Genomic DNA, 20,194 nt, shown 5'->3' with positions numbered 1-20,194 from the left:
CCGCCACGGTGCAGGGCTAGCACAAATAAAATCGACTCAGGTCGATTGTGCAAACAATATAGTGAACGCGCCCATGTCACAATGCCCGCTTACACTGCACGCTGCGTGTCCCTTGGTTTCTGTAAAAACGAAACCAACACACATTCAGTCGGCCATGAACGACAGTGTTTTCAGTGTAGTAAATGTGCCCGCAGTTCCGCGCCCACATTCTCTCACGGACACACCGAATCCTACGGGATCTGCCCCGCTCACTTTCTCTGCACAATCTGCCATAGAGAAGCTGAGCGCGGCCAGGCTGCCCGCTGTGATCAGCGCGCCCCCCGCCTCGAACGCTGTAAACACGGTGTTGTGTTCCCAGTATACCAGGGCTCTCGAGCTGCCGTTTTGCCGCGGCCAGAGCCCGGATTTCATTCTGCCTCTAGCTATTCACGCAGATGCGTGGTCAAAGCTTCCCGGGGTATCAGAATGGGTGCTGAACACTATAAAGAGAGGCTATTCGCTACAATTCGCTCGACGCCCTCGCCGTTATACGCCGCGTGTCGAAACTATGGTGAAAAACGAAGTGTCTCATCTACTTCGTGCCGAGATAGCGAAACTACTGAGCAAAGGGGCTATAGAACCTTTATCTTAGGCTCAGAGCGAAGGGGGCCTATACAGCAGATATTTTCTGGTGCCGAAAAAAGATGGGGGTCTCAGACCCATTCTAGATCTGCGACAGCTGAACAGAGCGCTTGTGAAGCGCCAGTTCAGAATGCTTACGACCAGGAAAATCCTCGCGCAAGTGCGCCACGGGGACTGGTTTATGTCAATAGATCTGAAAGACGCCTATTTCCAAATACAAATAGCGTCCCATCACAGGTGATTCTTGAGATTCGCCTTCGAGGGCCAGGCATATCAATACACAGTCCTGCTGTTCGGCCTGTCTCTAGCACCTCGTACATTCACGAAGTGCATGGATGCGGCGCTCGCACCCCTGAGACTTCAGGGCATGCGAGTCCTGAACTACTTGGACGATTGGCTGATTCTAGCTCGATCACGATCGGAGCTCATAGAACACAGGGCCGCATTACTCGAGCACCTCGAGAAGCTGGGCCTCACAGTCAATTGGGCGAAAAGCTCACTGTCCCCCAGTCAGAAAATTTCCTTTCTGGGAACAGTGTTAGACTCGCTATCCATGACGGCACGCCTGTCACCGGAGCGCGGACTAAATATTCAGCACGTCGCGAAATCCTTCCGCCACGGCTCGATAGTTCCGCTCAAAAGGTTTCAGAAAATGCTGGGTCTAATGGCCTCAGCAGCCTTTGTACTCCAGCTGGGCTTGCTTCGCATGCGCCCACTGCAGATGTGGCTGAAAGTGCGGGTTCCACCCAGGGCATGGACAGCGGGTCTGTTTCGCCTCAGGGTCGACCTACAGTGCGTTTCAGCTCTGGAGCCTTGGAAAATAACCGACTGGTATCAGTCAGGTGTGAGTCTGGGGACCACTTCGTGTGTGAAGGTGGTGTCTACGGACGCCTCCACCTCGGGGTGGGGAGCGCTGCTCGAGGGCAAACCGCTAGCTGGCCTGTGGTCAGAACGGTAAAAGGTCCTTCACATAAACTGCTTGGAAATGATAGCAGTCGACAAAGCGCTATGGCGTTTTTGTCCCCAGGTAACAGGCCACCACGTCTTGGTCCGGTCGGACAACATGTCAGTGGTGGCATACATAAATCGCCAGGGTGGCGTCAGGTCACGAAACCTTCACAGGCTGACCTCTCTCAGGCGGAGGGCTCGATTTGGCATCCTCGCCCGGAGCTGTGGTCCCTGCACGCATGGGCCATCAACGGGTACCCGCTAGCCTCCCAGAGGGAGTGTTAAACACGATCGCGCAGGCTAGAGCTCCGTCTACCAGGCGGCTCTACTCCTCGAAATGGTCTGTGTTCTCTGCGTGGTGTCAAGCCCAGAGCTTTTCACCTGTGGACTGCGGGGTTTCGGAAGTGCTATCCTTCCTTCAAGAGCTACTGGATAAGGGCAGGACCCCATCCACGCTCAAAGTATACGTGGCGGCCATAGCAACGTTTGCAAAACCGGTGTATGGCCAGTCGCTAGGGAAGAACGACTTAGTCGTGCGTTTCCTTAGGGGAGCTCGGAGACTAAACCCTCCCAGGCCCCCTTCAGTCCCGATGTGGGACCTTTCCATGGTCCTGGAGGCCATGAAAGGCGCCCCGTTCGAGCCAATCCAGCTGTCGGACATGAAACACCTGTCTTTCAAAACAGTGTTTCTCACGGCTCTCGCTTCAGTGAAGCGCGTAGGGGACTTGCAGGCGCTTTCTGTAAGCGCATCATGTATGGAGTTTGGGCCTAATGACTCGAAAGTCATTCTCAAACCTAAGCACGGGTACGTGCCGAAATCCCTCAATACACCGTTTAGGGCCCAGGTAATTTCCCTGTCTGCCCTTCCGGTTTTCAATGAGGAGAAAGACACGAGTCTCCTTTGCCCCGTCAGGGCATTAAGAGCTTATGTGTCGCGCTCGTCTGGTTTCAGACAGACTGAGCAGCTTTTTGTTTTGTTTGGCGGGCATTCCAAGGGACTTGCCGCCTCAAAACAGAGCCTATCCAGATGGATAGTGGATGCCATTGCGCTCGCTTACACTGCAAAGGGCCTGCAGTGCCCCTTGGGTGTCAGAGCGCACTCCACGAGAGGCGTGGCCTCTTCGTGGGCATGGTCTAGCGGGGTTACCCTGCAATATATCTGTACGGCCGCGGGCTGGGCCTCGCTGTCTACATTTATAAAATACTATAACCTGGAGGTACCCGCCTTACAAGCTAAGCTTTTGGCGGTCTAGAAGTCAGTGCTATCTGCCCTGCTGTGCGGCCCAGATACTGAGTTTACTGCAGCCCCATGAGTGTTGACACACGTATGGCCACCCAGATCAGGCTGAAAGCTTTCACCCTGGCTGCGCGTTTAATTGTCATATGATTAGCCCCTCTGGGTGCTATTTTATAAGGAATGACGGTTCCAGCCTCTCTTCCTCCACTCTATGTGAGTTTATGGTGATTATGCACTACATGAGCCCTGGGCTTCGGCCCCTGGAACTTTGGTGTTGGATCCCTGTACGCACGGCGTGTTGCATGGTGTTCCCCATAGCGTAAGATACTTACGCAGTACGAGAGATACTCTCGTAAGAGAACGTACTCGGTTACTAACATAACCTCTGTTCTCTCTAGAGAGGGAACGAGTACTGCGTATCTTGCCGTGCTTGGAATACGCTCTGGTTCGCTTCGGCGATGAAAACCAGCTTGTACCAGCCTAACGAGCTTATATATAGGGTGAGACCACGCCTTTTCTGGCGGGATATGACGATATGGGTGCGAGTGGCCCCCATTGGTCATTACGTCACGCAGAGTCTCTCTCGATAGGCTGCTGCATTTGCCGCAAGAGCAGCCAATAGGCGCGCGAGCTGTCTCGCCTAGGTCTGCTTGCTGCTGCAAAGCGTTTTACATTAATAAAAAATTAAGGATAATTTTTGGCTTCAATATCTTGTGGAAAAGAGGTTTTCCCCATAGCGTAAGATACTTACGCAGTACTCGTTCCCTCTCTAGAGAGAACCGAGGTTACGTTAGTAACCGAGTACGATTATCAAGTTACTGATTCAGCAGACTACTCCTTCTTCTGTCTCTGAGTTAATTTTGAAATCCAACCCTTCATCTTGTCGTCTCGACCTTGCTCTCACTCCTCTTCTGAAACTCTGCCATTCAGTTATCTCTGCACCTATTTCTCACTTCATCAATGCATCTCTTACCTCTGCTTCATTCCCTCTGCCACTCAAAACTGCTGCTGTTACCCCTGTTCTCAAAAAACCCAACCTTGATCCCTCAGTATTATCCAACTATCGTCCTATTTCAAATCTACCCTTCATAGCTAAATTACTAGAGAGTACTGTTGCCTCCCAGCTTCAGTCTTTTCCAGTCGAAAATAATCTTCTTGATCCTCTTCAATCTGGTTTTCGCCCTCTACATAGTACTGAAACTGCACTAGTTAAGGTACTCAATGATCTGCTTCTCTCTGGTGACTCTGGTTCTCTGTCTATGCTCCTACTACTCGACCTCAGCTCTGCCTTCGATACGGTTTCCCATCAACTACTCATTTCTCGCCTTTCGGATGTGGGTATTTCTGGTGCTGCTCTTTCTTGGTTTTCTTCCTATCTCTCTGACAGACAGTTCTACATCTCAGTTCAAGATTTCCCTCTGAAGCAAGTTGTCCCCCAGGGATCCGTTCTAGGGCCATGATTATTCATCATTTATATAATACCTCTTGGGCAGATCCTCCGCCGTCATGGTTTTAATTACCATTTTTACGCTGACGACATTCAATTATATAATACCTGTACATCGACTCTATCTATCACAACCGACAAAATCTCTGCTTGTGTGCATGAGATAAAAGATTGGCTTCATTCAAATTTTCTAAAACTTAATATGGACAAAAATGAGATTATTTTTACCGGACCTCCATCACTCACTAACAAAATTCCTACTAACTTCACCTGTGAGTTTGCTGGCTCTCATATCAAACCATCTAGTACTGTTAAAAATCTTGGTGTAATCTTTGACTCCTCTCTATCTTTCCATTCTCACATTAATTCTATCACTTAATCAGCATTCTTTCATCTACGCCGCATCGCTCAGCTCCGTCCCTTCATCAGTATCTCAGACGCTGAAACTGTCATCCATGCATTTGTCACATCACGTCTCGATTACTGCAATGCACTTTTTATTGGCCTATCTGCTAGCTCCATTTCCAAATTGCAATATATTCAAAACTCTGCTGCCAGAATACTCACCCACACCAAGCGTTCTGCACATATCACCCCAATTTTGCATGATCTTCACTGGCTTCCTGTGGCTTACCGTATCAAATTCAAAATTCTCCTTCTCACTTTTAAATCTCTGCACAGCTTGGCTCCCCCTTATCTCTGTAATCTGCTTCACCCCTACACCCCGACTCGCTCTCTACGATCCTCCGACTCTAGCCTTCTCGTCGTCCCTCGGCATCGCCTTGCTTCGATGGGGGGCAGATCATTCAGTGTTGTAGCACCCAAACTGTGGAACTCTCTCCCCCGATCACTCTGTTCTGTTAACACTATTTCTGAATTCAAATCCATGCTCAAAACCCACTTATTTTCTGAATGTTATAACTCTTAAGTTGTACTGCATTTGTTTTTGTTTTTTTGTTTTTTTTCCCATCTACCTACTGTTGTTTTGTCTGCTGTCTTTGTCCACTGCCTTTGTTGCTTGTCTATTGTAAAGCGTCCTTGAGCTCTGGAAAGGCGCTATATAAATAAAACGTATTGTTAGAGCACATATGAAGAGAACATTTCCTCTGTTTCCGCCCACGGCTGAGAGCGTGTCACGATCATCTTCTCCAGAGAGTCAGTCACCGTATGCAGATGATCTACTACTACGAGATGAATGGCCAGATCCAGCAGGAGATGCGTCACCAGAGTATGATGAGCTCCGCATTCAAGACCAGGAGCTGTTTGATATTAAATATATGTGGACTGAGATGAAAAGAGACAGCAATGAGCTTCACAGTCACATACTACCTGAGATATTGTCCACACTGCGAGGGCTCCAGGCGGAGAATGCTACGTTAAAGCAGGAGATTCAGCAGATAGCCACAGGAAGAGAGACTCCTTGTTGACCAGTAACGCCAGTTCCAGCCCCTCGCACCCATGTGCCACCGCCCATCCGTAGACAGAGAGATTCTGCAGTGTATGCTGGTGAGGTTCCTCTAGACCGATCTGTCCAGTGTGAGCAGCTGACAAAGCAGATGGGAGACTTCACGTTTTCACCCAGGCCAGAGCACCCATATGTTGAAGAGAGTCGCCGTGCCCCTCAGAGGTCCTACACCTACTCAGCCCAGCCTGTAACAGCTGTACATTATGATGATGAGACGCCTAGTCCCAGACGCGGTATCACCACCGGGACACCACATCCATGAGCAGATATACCGAGGCCCTAAGCCTACCATCCCCAATCTGACAGCAGCTGATCCCAGACAGTTTTCGAGACTACAGATGGTGCTAGAGAACCTTCTGCCAGCGAATGTGAGTGAACGCTTTAAGTATCAAATCCTGACTGATCATTTAGAGCTAGAAGAGGCCCTACTAGTAGCAGATTCCTACTGTAACTCTGTGAGACCCTATACAGACACTATGCAAGCTCTTGTGAAGATGTATGGTCAACCCCACAAGCTTGTGCTGCGAAATATCGCTGAGGTACTAGAAGGTCCAAATCTCAAGCCAGGTGACGTTAAAGCATTCAAGTTCTTCGCCCTCCGTGTACGCTCATTAGTGAGTATGTTGGAGCAGTTGGGGTCTGAGGGAGCATATGAATAACAATGCGGCTCACACGTGTCCAGACTCCAAGGCAAGCTTCCCCACGAGCTCCAGATCAGCTTTAACAGATATGTTCACCCATCTAGGATCACAGTCCCCATCCTTATCGACTTTGCGAACTGGTTAGAGTATGAGCTCAAGGTCCAAGACGACACTGCCAAGATGGCTACTCATGCTCCACCCTTAACTACTAAGAAGCGAGAAGGTTGTTACGAATCCAAGCCTCCTGGGAGATCTACAAGTTTCCTGCTGGGTACAGAGAAGCCTGCTGCAGACAGTGAACGCAGAGCGTCCGCTCCAAAGTCCTGGCCCAGCTCCGCCAGGTACCAAGAGAAGTTATGTGCCTACTGCCCTTATTGTGATATTGCCAGTCATTTCCTTAATGGATGCCACAACTTCAAAGAGTTAACTATGGACCAGAAAGAGGCCTGGATTCGTAAGAATAATCATTGTTGGAGATGCGGCCGCAATCATCACGCTTCCAGATGCACACTGAAAGCCTTGTGCAAGACCTGCAACAGGAAACACCTCCTTATATTGCATGATCTGAACGAGAGAGCTGTGACTGCCAGTACAGCGCCCAAACCCTCAGAGAACTCCTGTCTTGTGAGTACCACAAAAGACATCATGTACGTTGACCGTTCCGTCAGTAGCCGTAGAGTTATGTTAAAAGTGAGTAAGGTGATCATCACGAATGGAGATGCATCGTTAGAGACATATGCAGTGCTCGACGACGGGTCTGAGAGGACTATCCTCCTTCAAGCAGCCGCACAGCAGCTGAACCTCAGAGGACAGCCAGAAGACCTGATACTGAGAACAGTGAGACAGGATCAGCAGGTGCTTCATGGGGCGGCCGTTTCCTTCACAGTATCATCTGTGTCTCATCCCCACAAGAAATACCTCATCCAACATGCCTTTACAGCTGAGACTAGGTCTTGCTGAACACACCTACTCAGTGGCTTCTTTAACCCTCTGGGAACCCTCTGGTTCTGTTAAGTTTTCTTAACGTAAATAGAACGTTCCCATAAAGTTCCCAGAACGTTCCCCTAACCTTAAGGGAACGTTCTATTTATGTTAAGAAAACTTTCCTGAATAACCAAGAGGGAACGTTTCTAGAAGGTTCCCAGAACGTTCTCCTAACCTCTACATTTTGATTTCTGTACATAAATAATAAGTCAACAAGCCACTTCTTCTACATACCGTATATACCCGAATATAAGACGACCCTGAATATAAGACGACCCCCCCATTTTCCAGACTTATTTTTGTGGAAAAATTGATATTTGTGGAAAAAATCTGGTTTTCAACAGAAAATAATTTTAAAATTATTCCGAGGCATTTAAAAAAAATTCCGAGGCGTTGTTCCAAATGCCTTGCATCACCTGTGCCTCGTGTAGAGGCCCGCTCGTCGGCGGAGACCAGCACATATGCGCTTCCTGATTGGCCATGACTGCGGCTGCCCTGAGTGCGACGTGATGGATTTAACCACCCTGCGGGGTCGTCTGGCCGTTTTCGACGACGATCTGGCTCCTGCTCTCTCTCTCTCCCTCTGCTCGAGCCGCGCAAGAGAAAGCACCGTTCAGAGAGGATGCCAGAGCGGACGGAGACAAGCGAGCAGAGATTTACATCAATAGGTATGAAAATGTGTACGTTGAACATGAAACTGAAAATGTGTACGGTGAACATGAAACCGTGAACAACTTCACCAACCTCTTCACTTCACCATCAGCTGCAAATCAAAAACAAAGGGGAAAAAAAAGACATGAGTCAGATGAGATGCAGGTGTGTGTGTAATCACCGCAGTGCAGGTGTATGGTGTAAAGTGTAATCAGTCCAGGGAGGTGCATGAAGGGAAACGTAGTCCGTGATCACCGAGGGATTGCGTGGCTAAACGTGACAAAAATCACCTGCAAGCCTAAGATGTGAATTTATTACTACAATTAATTTGCCCTGCAATAATTTAATTGCACATTACCGCATAAGTGACGCGCAGTGAAGATAATATACTAGGGTATTAGTTTGACAAACTGATTGCACAAATATTTTGTATGAGAAGCAATCATCACATACAGTACAAAGAAAAAACGTTTGTGTTTGTGGTGGGTGGGTGTGTGGGGGGGTGGGGGTGGGGGTGGGGGTGGGGGTGCAATAATAAATTGCTGTGTGTGCAATAATGAAGTTTTGCTGATGCCTTGTAGACTGATGTTATGATATTCACTGCACAAATAGTTTCAGCCTATTTTCTCGCTCCATGAGAGACGTCACCGATTAACAGTAACTTACATACGATTATGTTAACGTTTATGTTAAATAAATTAGCTCTCTTCCAAGTAAAACCTTAACAAAAACTCTCATCTACATGTCACAGGTCGGGGCGAGCGCCAGCGGGCCGCCCACCCCTAAACTGGAGCACCGCCCCGAGGAGCAGGCCATGGAACACATGAGGCAGACAAAATAGTTAAAAATAAATAACAATGTTTCTTTATTAGGTTCTAAAAAGTCTTTTTAAAAGTTGGCTCCGTGGTTCTTCATCTCCTGCGACAGGGACTAATCAGCAGAGGATCAGTAACAGCTCTTAGCTTCTCATTCGCTCACCGGCTCAATGGTTCCTCCAGCTCTGAACATCAGAGGGTCAGTAACAGCTCACAGCTTCACATTCGTTCGTTTGTGATCCTCCATCAGCAGCTGCAGTTTCTCTCAGCTGTATCAGTGCAGTCACTGTGACGTCTGACTGACAGAGGTTTTTGTACGACTCTTTATCACTGTGTGAACACACCACCACTGTGTAAACTCAGACAGAAATAATCTCCTGTATCTTCAGTCTGGACTCCACTGATGGTCAGAGTAAAATCACTGCCAGATCCACTGCCACTGAATCTAGATGGAGTTCCAGTATTACGGATTGTTGCAATGTATATGAGGAGTTTAGGAGCTTCTCCAGGTTTCTGTGAGTACCAGTGTAAAAAATGATTACCATTATAAGCCACATCACTGCTGGTTTTACAGTTTATTCTGACTTCTTCTCCTGGTTGAACTGCTGATATTGATGGACTCTGAGTTACAGAGATCTGTCCTCTACACTCTGAAAGAAAACACAACTAAAATGATTTTCACATTTCACTACTATTTCACATTTTAAAAGAACTAAAATTATTATAAAAACTGTATTACACAAACCTTGAATAAACAGTGCAATGGTCCAGATGAAGATGATGATGTTGTTCATAGTTGTAGTTTAGTCTTGTGTGATGATGAAGAGTGTGTTGTGTTCTGCTCTCAGTCATGAAGTGTTAAACTCACAGCACTATAAACACTCTCAGAGCACTGAAGCATGTGCTGACAATGCAAAGAAGTGGGCAGGATTTACAACAGCTTGTGCTGAGAACAAACTCATATACACTAGAGTTACACAATCATGACTTTATTTAGTATGTTTATTGTGACTCCTGAGACACTGAGGATGTGCAGATGAACGTCCATCTCTGTGTCCATTTTCAGTCATGTGACCATCATCACTGCTACACTTCCACTAGATGAAGCGCCATCACTAAAGTAAGATCATGAATCATGAGTGGGTTCAGAAAGTATCAGGACTGATTGTGAATCTCTAAACAGAGTTTATGGTGTCACTCCATCTATCATGAAGCCTCATGTGTGTCTGAAATCATCAGATGGAGAAGAAACAGGCTGTTAAAGATGGACACATATTAGAGCTTGTTCACGTTTCATGATCTTGTGTGGAGATTCAGAACCAGTCCAGATACTTTTATAACACACCTTGAATATGAAAACATGCTTGACTGTGTAGAACATGCAAAACACCTTTTATATCTTCATTGTCACACTTTCTATTGACTTTGGCTCTAATATTCAATAAAGTCATTATTTGAACAGATTCTCACTGAAGATTGAAGTGTGAAGCTGCAGGTTTTTCTGTGAATCATGATGATTGATCTGCATATGAAGAACAGAAGCATCATTATGAGAAACTCCACAACATCATCCATGATCAAAGAGGTCAAAGGTCACCTCAGAGGTCACAGCTCATCATATATATTTCTTTAAACAGTGTTATATCAGAAAGCATTTAGTCAAATCTGAATGAGTGAGTGTTGAGAAGAGCTGAGGATCTTCTAATATCAGTGTGTTGAAGTGTTGTTTCTCTCTCTCTGCTGGAGTGTGTGTTCACTCGAGTGGAATAGAGGTTTTTGTACGAGCGTTTCATTAGATTGTATCACTGTGGTGGACATTCGGTGGAGGAACTAAACTGGTGATCGGTAAGTCTGTCGATTTAATCACCTAATAAAACATACAATTTAGATTTCAGAAAGTGTTTTACAGTTGAAACAAGAACAACATTTTTTTTAATAAAAATGATTATTATATATTGTGGCAAACTTTACTTGAAGCCTTTATGTATGATACATTATAAAGGTATCAATAATGTAGAATTTAATGCCTTTTATATTTTAATAAATAACTGTAACCAAAGTTACAAATGCATTATAATATTTGCAAATTCCTTGTTTCGTCCGAAATTAGTTGTTTATCGTGTGTTTTAGTGTATTATACATTTTTGAAGGTGTATCAATGAATATATAATATTATAATGTGTTAAAACTGCGGCTACAATTATTGATGAGATCATACATGCATTATAATGTATAACAAGGCTTAATTATTGCATTAAAATACTTTTATAATGCAATATATGTATAAAGCTTTTAGGAAAGGTTTTACTAATATTGTTGTAGACTTATTTAATCTAAAACAATGATATTGTCATGTTTATACATTCAGAAGAAAAAGAAATGTCTAAACATTTTTCCATAATGTGTCTCACTATGAGTTTATTCAGTTTATTACAGGTTTGTTTTTCCTTCATTTATTTCTACACCGAGTTCATATTTAGTTCATCTTTTATTGTAGAAATCATACATGTAAAAAGAGATTTGACATCAGAATGTAAATGTTGCTACTTTCTGTAGTTCAGTCAATGATACTGAATCTCTTTTGCTCATGTTGTGCTTATAATTCAGTGCTTTATAATACAAACACAATGTATTAATGATTCAATTGTTTTTCAATTCTGTTTTAAAAATGAGTTACATTTTGAGTTTAGTATCACATGTATATAAAATTTAAGATATTTATGTTCAGAGTTAAAAGCTAGAATTAAGTATCTTTAGTTTCATTTGATTTAAATGTATATAGTGATTGTGTAGTGTGTATATTGTATATATATATATATATATATATATATATATATATATATATATATATATTGACTGTAGTGAAGCTGAATGGCATGAAGGATCAGATGCTGGAGATTTGTCCTGCATTCCTCATGTCTGCTGCTTCAGTCCTGTTGAAATGCTGTGAATGTGCAGTGCAGTGTGTTGTGTGTGTGTTTGTGAATGTGTTGTGTTTGTCTCCTGCAGCTGGTCCCACAGTGAAGCCCTCAGTGTCTCTGCTGCCGCCCTCTTCTCTGCAGATCTCTGGAGACTCAGCCGCACTGCTCTGCCTGCTCAGCTCTTACTCTCCACAGGGGGCGCTGGTGAGCTGGACACTGGACGGGTCAGAGGTCACCGAGGGGGTTCTGACCAGCGCAGAGAGCCAGCAGGACGGCCGCTACAGCCGCAGTAGCGTCCTGACCCTCAGCAAAGCACGCTGGGAAGAGGGAGAGCTGTACGTCTGCAGAGTAACACATGATGGAGCTCCTCATGAGGTCTCGTTCCACAAGAGCTCTGAGTGCTGATGTTTCTCTCCTGAAGATGAGCCGTATCTGAGTGTCCTGTGTCAGGCAGGATTCACATGAGTCTAGTGCTGCAGCTGTAGTGCTTTACAACTCCATACTGAGAGAGTGTGTGTGAGTGTGTGTGTGTGTGTGTGTGTGTGTGTGTGTGTGTGTGTGTGTGTGTCTGTGAGATCTTTCAATCTGCTGTGTTTGCTGCAACATTCAATAAAGCTTCTCAACAAGTTCACTTTGTGTCTGACAACATCATTCAACTAACAGATGAAGATGCAGGAGCTTTTCAGAAGGTTGATGTCGCAGTAAATGTCAAATAAAGCTCTTGGGGTTTGAACATGGTCTCTGGAGACAGAGCTGCTCTATTCTGAGAGATCACAATCACTCCACCCTGACAATGCAAATGGGCTTTTCAGTCTCACTCTCTGATTGGTTACATGATCTGGACTGGAACACAACTTGATCATGTCATGTTCAGTTCATAGAGCTATAAACACATGCAGAGTGAAGCATGTGCTGATCATATAAAACACCCTCTGAATCAGGGGTGTCCAAACTTTTTTTAGTGAGGCCCAAATACAGAAAAACAAAACAAAGGGCCGGGGCACACACTAGCACAGAACAAACAGTTTAGGATTTAAAATAAATAAAGAACCGTTTATTATTAAAGTAAAAAGTGTGTAGGTGGTATGAATTAAATACAATGTCAGTTGTGTGTGTTTGCAAAGAGGTTAATAACTGGAACGACAGGCCTGCAGGGGCACAGGGGGTCGCAACAGTGTGTGGCCTATCTCTAACTCACCTATAATGTGAAGAACATTGCACATTGGGAGCAGTGATGCTGTCCTTTGGATTGAAGATGCCAGGAGAAAGGTTGGTGGTTGAGACACGAAGGACTTCACAGAGATGGCTATCAGCCATTATTCTGGTTCTCAGTCTGCTTTTGTTCTGATTTAACAGAGAAAATGTTTGTTCACATATGTATGTTGAGCCGAACAGGCTCATCATTCTTTTTGCGTGGCTTCTCATCATCGGAGGAAACTTGGCACTATCCAAACTCTGATAGAAGTCAGGGAGGGAGAGTAGCTGATGTTGACTCTTCAGAGAATCATCACATTGCATTTCAATCAGTTCTAACTGCAGACTCTCTTCCACTTCTTCTGCATCCACCAGGAAGGGGGTCGAGAACAGCTTGATTTGTTTTTCAATGACAGAAAAATCTTGGAAACGCTGGTTGAATTCTGTCACGAGAGATGCAATCACAGACACATATTTCTCCTTTTTAGCAGAAAGGTCGGCCTTTGGAAAAGCAGACTTGATTTCAGACAGCGCAGGGAAGTGTGCAGCATTAAAGCTTTGTAGTTGTGTCTCAAACAGGCGGAGCTTTACACAGAAGGCTTTCATGAGCGCATACAGGTGTGGCACCAGCTGTTCTTTGCCTTGTAGGTTCTTGTTCAGTGTATTCAGATGATGAGTTAGCCTAGAAATCTAGACGCACCCTAGCGGCAGCAAAATTTATTATCCAGCCAGTGTAGTCTAGCAACTCTCCGTTGGCTTTCGAGCTGGAAAAACCAAACTCTAGTCAGGCCAATCAGATCGTGTACAGTTGGTGGGCGGGCTTAACATAATGACGGCAGAGTTGTGACGGTTCCGCGTGATTTCACTGCTACTTGAAAACAAAGAAGAAGCTGCTGCTGCTGGCGAACATCGGTCTTTCAAATCGGCTTTGGCCGCGACTCTGGAGGACTTGGAGTTAAGAGAACGTCACTTAAGTCATTCTTACAAAAGTAAGATGTGTTCAGAGTTTTGACGACTGGATACCCTGGTGGGAAAACGCGTGGGACTCACTCATCCACAACCGTTCGTTGCTCTGGTTGGTTGTGGCGCTATCCTATTGCGTGCAGAGGGATTTTGAAAGACAACCGTTTATCCCGCCCCTCGGATTGAGGCATGCCAATGGCGAGTTCCCAGACCTAACATCTTGATGTGGGTCTGGCTTGCCAGGCTAATGATGAGTAAGATCAACTAAAAATGCCAGGTCGGCCAGCCACAGAGGGTCACTCAGTTCATGAAGAGGTCGGCCCTTCTCTTTCATAAACTGATGGATTTCTGATCTCAGCGTATTAAACCGCTGCAGCACATAGCCGCGGCTCAGCCAGCGCACCTCAGAGTGGTAGAGTACATCCCCGTATTCAGCATCCACATCAGTGGTACAGTGGTGGTACATGGTACAGTCCTCTAGCTCGAATTATGTTGACAGTTTTTACAACAGTGTTCATCACATCCAGGCACGTGCACAGGTAGGGCTCAACCCCGCGCAGAGCACATGCCCTTTTTGCTGAAGTGCCCTTTTTTTTGGTGGTGGTGTTTTTTTTTTGTTTTTTTTTGTTTTTTATAAATTAATGCTATTGGTCACCCTTTAAGTCTATCTGTCTGTTTTAAAAATATGTAGCCAATGAAAGATCTTAAAAAGAGCTTGTGTAAATCTTGTTCGATCCTCAAACTGTCAGTAAAGCTGATAACTCCGCCCCCTATATCTTGACTGAATGAACTGAAGCTCCGCAGCGGCCGCACAGCAGACAGCAGCTGAACGAAGTTTTGCAAGGGTAAACTAAGATCTTGTTTTTTGAATAAGTACTAAACACGTTGTCTATAAAAGCTCATATTTTATGTATTTGATGTCTGACCAAGATATGTGGGACCTGAGAGAGAGTGCTATGCTAGCATTTGCCATAGTCATAGCCAATACATAGCCTACACTTAAACAGCCTGTGCATACAGTAGCATTTCATTTTTTATAAAATGCAATTTTGACCAAATGTATTTTACAACAGGAAAAACTGAGCGCCTATAACAAACTAGTTGGTAAGCTGTTGATAAAAATGTAATGATGCCGCCGGCACCGTTTCCATAGGAAAATCATAAGCACAGGTGCTGTTCGTACTGGAACTACACAAAGCACGAGTGATCCTCGTCACCTACCTAACATACAATACAATACAATTTTATTTGTAAAGCACATTTAAACCAACCGAGGTTCGCCAAAGTGCTGAACACTGACATAGTTTCAGACAAATTATAAACACATGACAAGAGCACAAGACACAGTTAAACAAGTGACAAGACAAAACAAAAAGCAGAAAATTAACTCTAAGGCTGGTTTAAAAGCCAATGAATAAAAGTGAGTTTTAAGTCGTGATTTAAAAGTGTCAAGGCTGGGAGCTACCCTGACACACATAGGCAAATCATTCCACAGCCTAGGGGCCACGACTGAAAATGCTCGATCTCCCCTATTTTTAAGTCTTGTTCTAGGAACAGATAAGAGTAGTTGGTCAGCAGACCTTAATGACCTCAGAGGAACATGCATCATCTGTAGGTCATCTATGTAAACTGGAGCTTGCCCATGAAGAGATTTAAAAACAAACAATAAAATCTTAAACTGTATTCTAAAACAAACTGGTAGCCAATGAAGAGAGGCAAGAACAGGCATAATGTGCTCCCGTTTACGGATTCCTGTAAGGAGTCGAGCGGCAGCATTCTGAACTATTTGCAATCTAGAGAGAGAGGCCTGGTTAACTCCTATATATAAAGCATTACAATAATCCAGGCGGGTGGTGATAAAAGCATGTATAACCCTCTCCAAATCTTTGAAAGATAAAAATGGCTTCAATTTGGTGAGTAGCCTAAGTTGAAAAAAACTAACATATATTTCTAAGAAATTTGTTCTTTGATTGATGATTGCTGATACACTTAATTTATTAACATTTAATCATGTTATGGTAATAATATTAAATTATGGTTAATTCGAGGCTGTTAATATGCACGTATTCGCTATCTAATTTTTGAATCTATAGTATTCTATACCCTCCGGTCGTCCTCACATGTATAAATGTAGTTAAACATGGTTTTACTACAGTAATGATGTAGTAGTAACTAAAAAAAAAACATTACAGAAGATCACTGTGAAATCTTTATATTTTATCATGCAGAATGTAATTCATAATTTAATTCATTCCAAGGCTTAATTTATTTGATCCAAAATAAGCAAAAACAGTAATATTGTGATTTTTTTTTTACAATTTAAAATAACTGTTTTCTATTTGAATATATTTTAAAATGTAATTTATTTCTGTGGTCAAAGCTGAATTTTCAGCATCTTTACTCCAGGTCAGTACTCTTCAGTGTCACATGATCCTTCAGAAATGCTTTTCACTGCAATAGTGCTTTTCACACTATTTTATCATTGTTTTCATTGCTGGCTTATTTTATGGGAAGTGTAGTGAATAAGAGACCTTCAAGAGACCAGCATTGGTCAGGGTTTTGCCATCAACTGCAACTGTGGAGAGATCCTTTTAAAAAATGAGGTTAATTAAGAACCAACTCCGAAGCCTTTGCTCAGAGGAGAGACTCTCAGACCTTCTCCTCATAGCCATAGAGAGGGACAGCCCAGTGGATCACAGTGAAGTCATAAACATCTTCAAGCATGGCTCACAGAAGGTTGCTGTTGTAATTAGGTTTAAAGAAGCCCTAAAACCCTGTATATCTATATTATCTATATTATTATTATTATGGTTGTTATTAATAGTGAAAAAATCTAAAGCTTTTGAGACTTTTATTATTTTTATTGAATTTGTCATGAAGATGTGACCATTTCCTCCTTTTATGTAGGCTTACTAAATAATCTTGATATAAAAAAGGGAGGGGGGTGCCCTTTTTCAGTTTCAGCACATGCCCCTCAAAAGGTCTGTGCACGGCCCTGATCACATCGCCCAGCTGGACAGTCTTGGCACACAGTGCTTCTTGGTGGATTATACAGAGCATCCTAACAGCCTCACCTCCGCTCTCTTTTATCTTGGCGTACACCATCGATGCCATTCATTTGCGATCGCCCTTCATGGCCGGAGCTCCATCCGTTGTTACTCCACAGAGCTTGTCCCATTTAATCTTTTCAACTGCCTCTGACATCTCTACCTGTCGTTGTGCCTTTTAGGCTCATCATATCAAGCACCTCCTCCGTACAGCAAAAATGATGATCTACTCCCCACAAAGAAATGAACAGCTGCGCAGTGTCGGTAGCATCTGTGCTCTCATCGCATGCTATCGAGTAAAAATCAAAAGCACAAGCTTAGTCTCTCAGCTGAAGTTTCACGTTAGCTGACAAGTCCTCGATTCTCCGCACCACTGTATTTCTGGATAAGCTCACGTTGTTGAAATCCTGCACTTTCTCCGGGCACATTATTTCTGTGACTTTGAGGCACTGCTTTATGAAACCACCGTCTGAGAAAGTTTTGCCCGTGCTAGCAAATAAATTTAGCAACTTCATAGCTTGCTGTTGTGGCGTTTTCCTGTATTTTGTTAGCACGGAAAAAAACAACTGTTCAGTTTATTCCAAAAATATTTAAAATGTACGTTCCATGACAGAATGCTATTAAACACAACAAAACATTTGAGATGTGATGGAAATGACACTGTGGAGATGATTTTCATGACTTAAATGGCTAAATGACATTATTTGTAATGTTCTATGAAAAGGAGATGAATGTCAGTAATTCTGTAATCTTCTACAGAAACATCAGACTGTATTTGATGGTCTGTAACCCCAGTATATCTCCAGAAACTAGAGCAGTGGTGTATTCCAGTAACATGAAGCTCCTGTGAGGACGCTGGACATCTGCTGATGGAGCTGCTCGATTCTCAGAGGAACACAATCACCTGATGATGCAAATATGAGTTTCACTGTCTGACACTTTATTCTCTGAAATGAGTCAGAAGAGTTGGGCTGATGGAGAGATGAGGTTTGTTCATATTCATCAGTTTATAATGAAACACTGTCAGGGTCTGAAGCCTCTGAACTGCTGAGATCGTCTTTGACTCGGTTAGAGAGTAAGAGCTCGAAGAGTTCAATCCACAAAACTATTAATGATACGCTGGACTCATAAAACAGCTCACGTCTGTGAGGAGTTGTGTTTGTATGAGTGTAACGAGTCTGAAACTATGACAAATTATGCAAATTAGACATAAATATGAACAATCCTTCTGTTAAATTGTTACAGATATTAAACATTTCCCATCTTAAACATAAATGAATAATAAACAATCAACCATCATGTGAAATTCACTGACACTTCCACAAATATCATGTAGTGTCAAAATAATCTTAATCTGGTAACATATTAACAGTTAGACATTAATATAACAATAAAGGCATGATAGATTTCCAGCTTGATAAAATAACAGCAACTTGTGCAAATACAAACTTAAAACAATTAAAATGATTAGCGTGTATATCTCTACTGAAACTCAGAGACATAAGCTTGAACACACACAGCTTTTATGATTGAGGCTCACAGTAACTCAGAGTGTTTAGTGTATCGAGCACATGAGCTGCGTCTGAAATCACACACTCTCTCGAGACCGAACTTATTCTGAAGATCTTATTACCTCACGACTGATAAAAAGCATGTTTTTATAGTATGAGTGTGTGTAGTATGAGTGTGTGTAATTGTTACGTTCCACGTGTATTTGTGTGTGTGTTTCTGTTCTGTGTCTCCATTCATTGTTTTCAGGTGGTGATCGGGCATTGGCTGTTTGCGGGCACGTGTCGTCATTGTGGGGGCGTCATCATCTGTTCAACCAATCCACTGCTGTGCCACGGCTTTAAAAGGCCCATTCACAAATATGAAGACAGATCCTCGCCAGATCTCATCCAACTTGCGCGTTCTGAGCACGCTGTTGAAACCACTATCACTATTCACGCTTATAACTTTATTGTTGACGATTTGAGTAAACGCTTTTGCCTGACCTGAGTTTTTGATAATTTGAGAGATGCCTAGCTAATCCGATTACATCTGGAGCACTGAGTTCCACCTATTGCGAAAGCATAGGACGGGAGGTAGGAATCATTGTTGTGTTAGGTAGGCGTGGAGTGTTCGCCACTATTGTACTTCTGTTTTTTATTCAGTAGCCTATAGTTTATTTAAGGCGGCGTACCCGCTGAAGATCTCGGTTTTGTTTCTATTTTTCTTTATTGTGGCAGTTAGTTTAGCTGGTACGGTTAAAATTAGATATCAGTTATGTTTTGCTTATTTCAATAATTTGGCGACACTCTTGTTTGTCTTAATTTTCTTGTGTATTACTTTTACTCTAACGAACCTGTTATTCAATTCAAATGAACATGTCTCCAACTTTCATTCAAAGAGAATAAACGTTTTTTGATGTTTCTTGGTTGTCTTTTTCGTATCCACACACAGCAACAGTGTCTCACATAAATGTTATGTAATCATTCCCTTTTACATCTTTAAACACGTAACAGTAATAATGAGTGTAATCTGGACGTACTACATTAGCCATGATGTCATTATCATGTGATCTACGAGTGTCAGTGGCGTCGCTTCACTGTCATTCATAAATCCTCTCCTGTGGCCTCATGGGATAGTAAAGTGTCCATCATAAACACACTTCAGAATCTCACTGGGAGTAGTGGATCATCCGGGGACTTTTCACCTGTTCTTTTATGAGTGAATTCACACACACTTCTTTTGTCACGTACTGTATTTCACCTCATATACAGTAGTGAAGTGTGTGATGTCAGATGCAGACACGGTCTTAAAGGAAAGTGAACAGAACTCAGTAATGTTAAAGACATGTGTCCCTCTAGTGGAGAAGTGTGGAAGTGAAATTAAAGAGATTGGGCCCTATTTTAACGATCTGAAACGCAAGTGTCAAAGCGTAAAGCGCAAGTAACTTTGTGGGCGGATCCCGGCGCTGTTGCTATTTTCCCGGCAGGATAAATGCCTCTTGCGCCTGGCGCAAATCTAAAAGGGGCTGGTCTGAAGTAGCTTCATTATTCATAGGTGTGGTTTGGGCGTAACGTGAAATAAACCAATCAGAGCGTCATCTCACATTCCCTTTAAGAGCAGGCGCGCTTGTTCTAAAGCGGATTCCTATTATAACGGCGGATTTGCCAGGCGCGCGTCAGGAGCGGTTCACAGCCGAGGAGAGCAACGTTCTCGTCAGGGCCGTAAAACACAGAGAAGTGACATTGGGGATGGAGAAACCCACCCAAATT

General features: G+C 43.6%; 2 gene segments (V, D, J or C); both read right to left on the bottom strand.

Annotated features, from left to right (window-relative positions):
- Positions 1-20,194, bottom strand: part of LOC130083254 (Ig kappa chain V region Mem5-like) — a 97,929-nt gene that overhangs the window by 26,147 nt on the left and 51,588 nt on the right.
- Positions 9,050-9,641, bottom strand: LOC130083265 (immunoglobulin kappa variable 4-1-like). The segment is given in 2 exon segments: positions 9,050-9,459; positions 9,555-9,641. Coding segments are annotated over 2 exon segments (372 nt in total).

The sequence above is a fragment of the Rhinichthys klamathensis genome, unplaced genomic scaffold (assembly GCF_029890125.1).
Source record: "Rhinichthys klamathensis goyatoka isolate OS25496 unplaced genomic scaffold, OSU_Roscu_1.1 h1tg000054l_1, whole genome shotgun sequence".
NCBI classification, from domain to species: domain Eukaryota; kingdom Metazoa; phylum Chordata; class Actinopteri; order Cypriniformes; family Leuciscidae; genus Rhinichthys; species Rhinichthys klamathensis.
The sequence above is the reverse complement of the archived record's forward strand: the minus strand, read 5'-3'. Positions and strand labels throughout refer to the sequence as shown.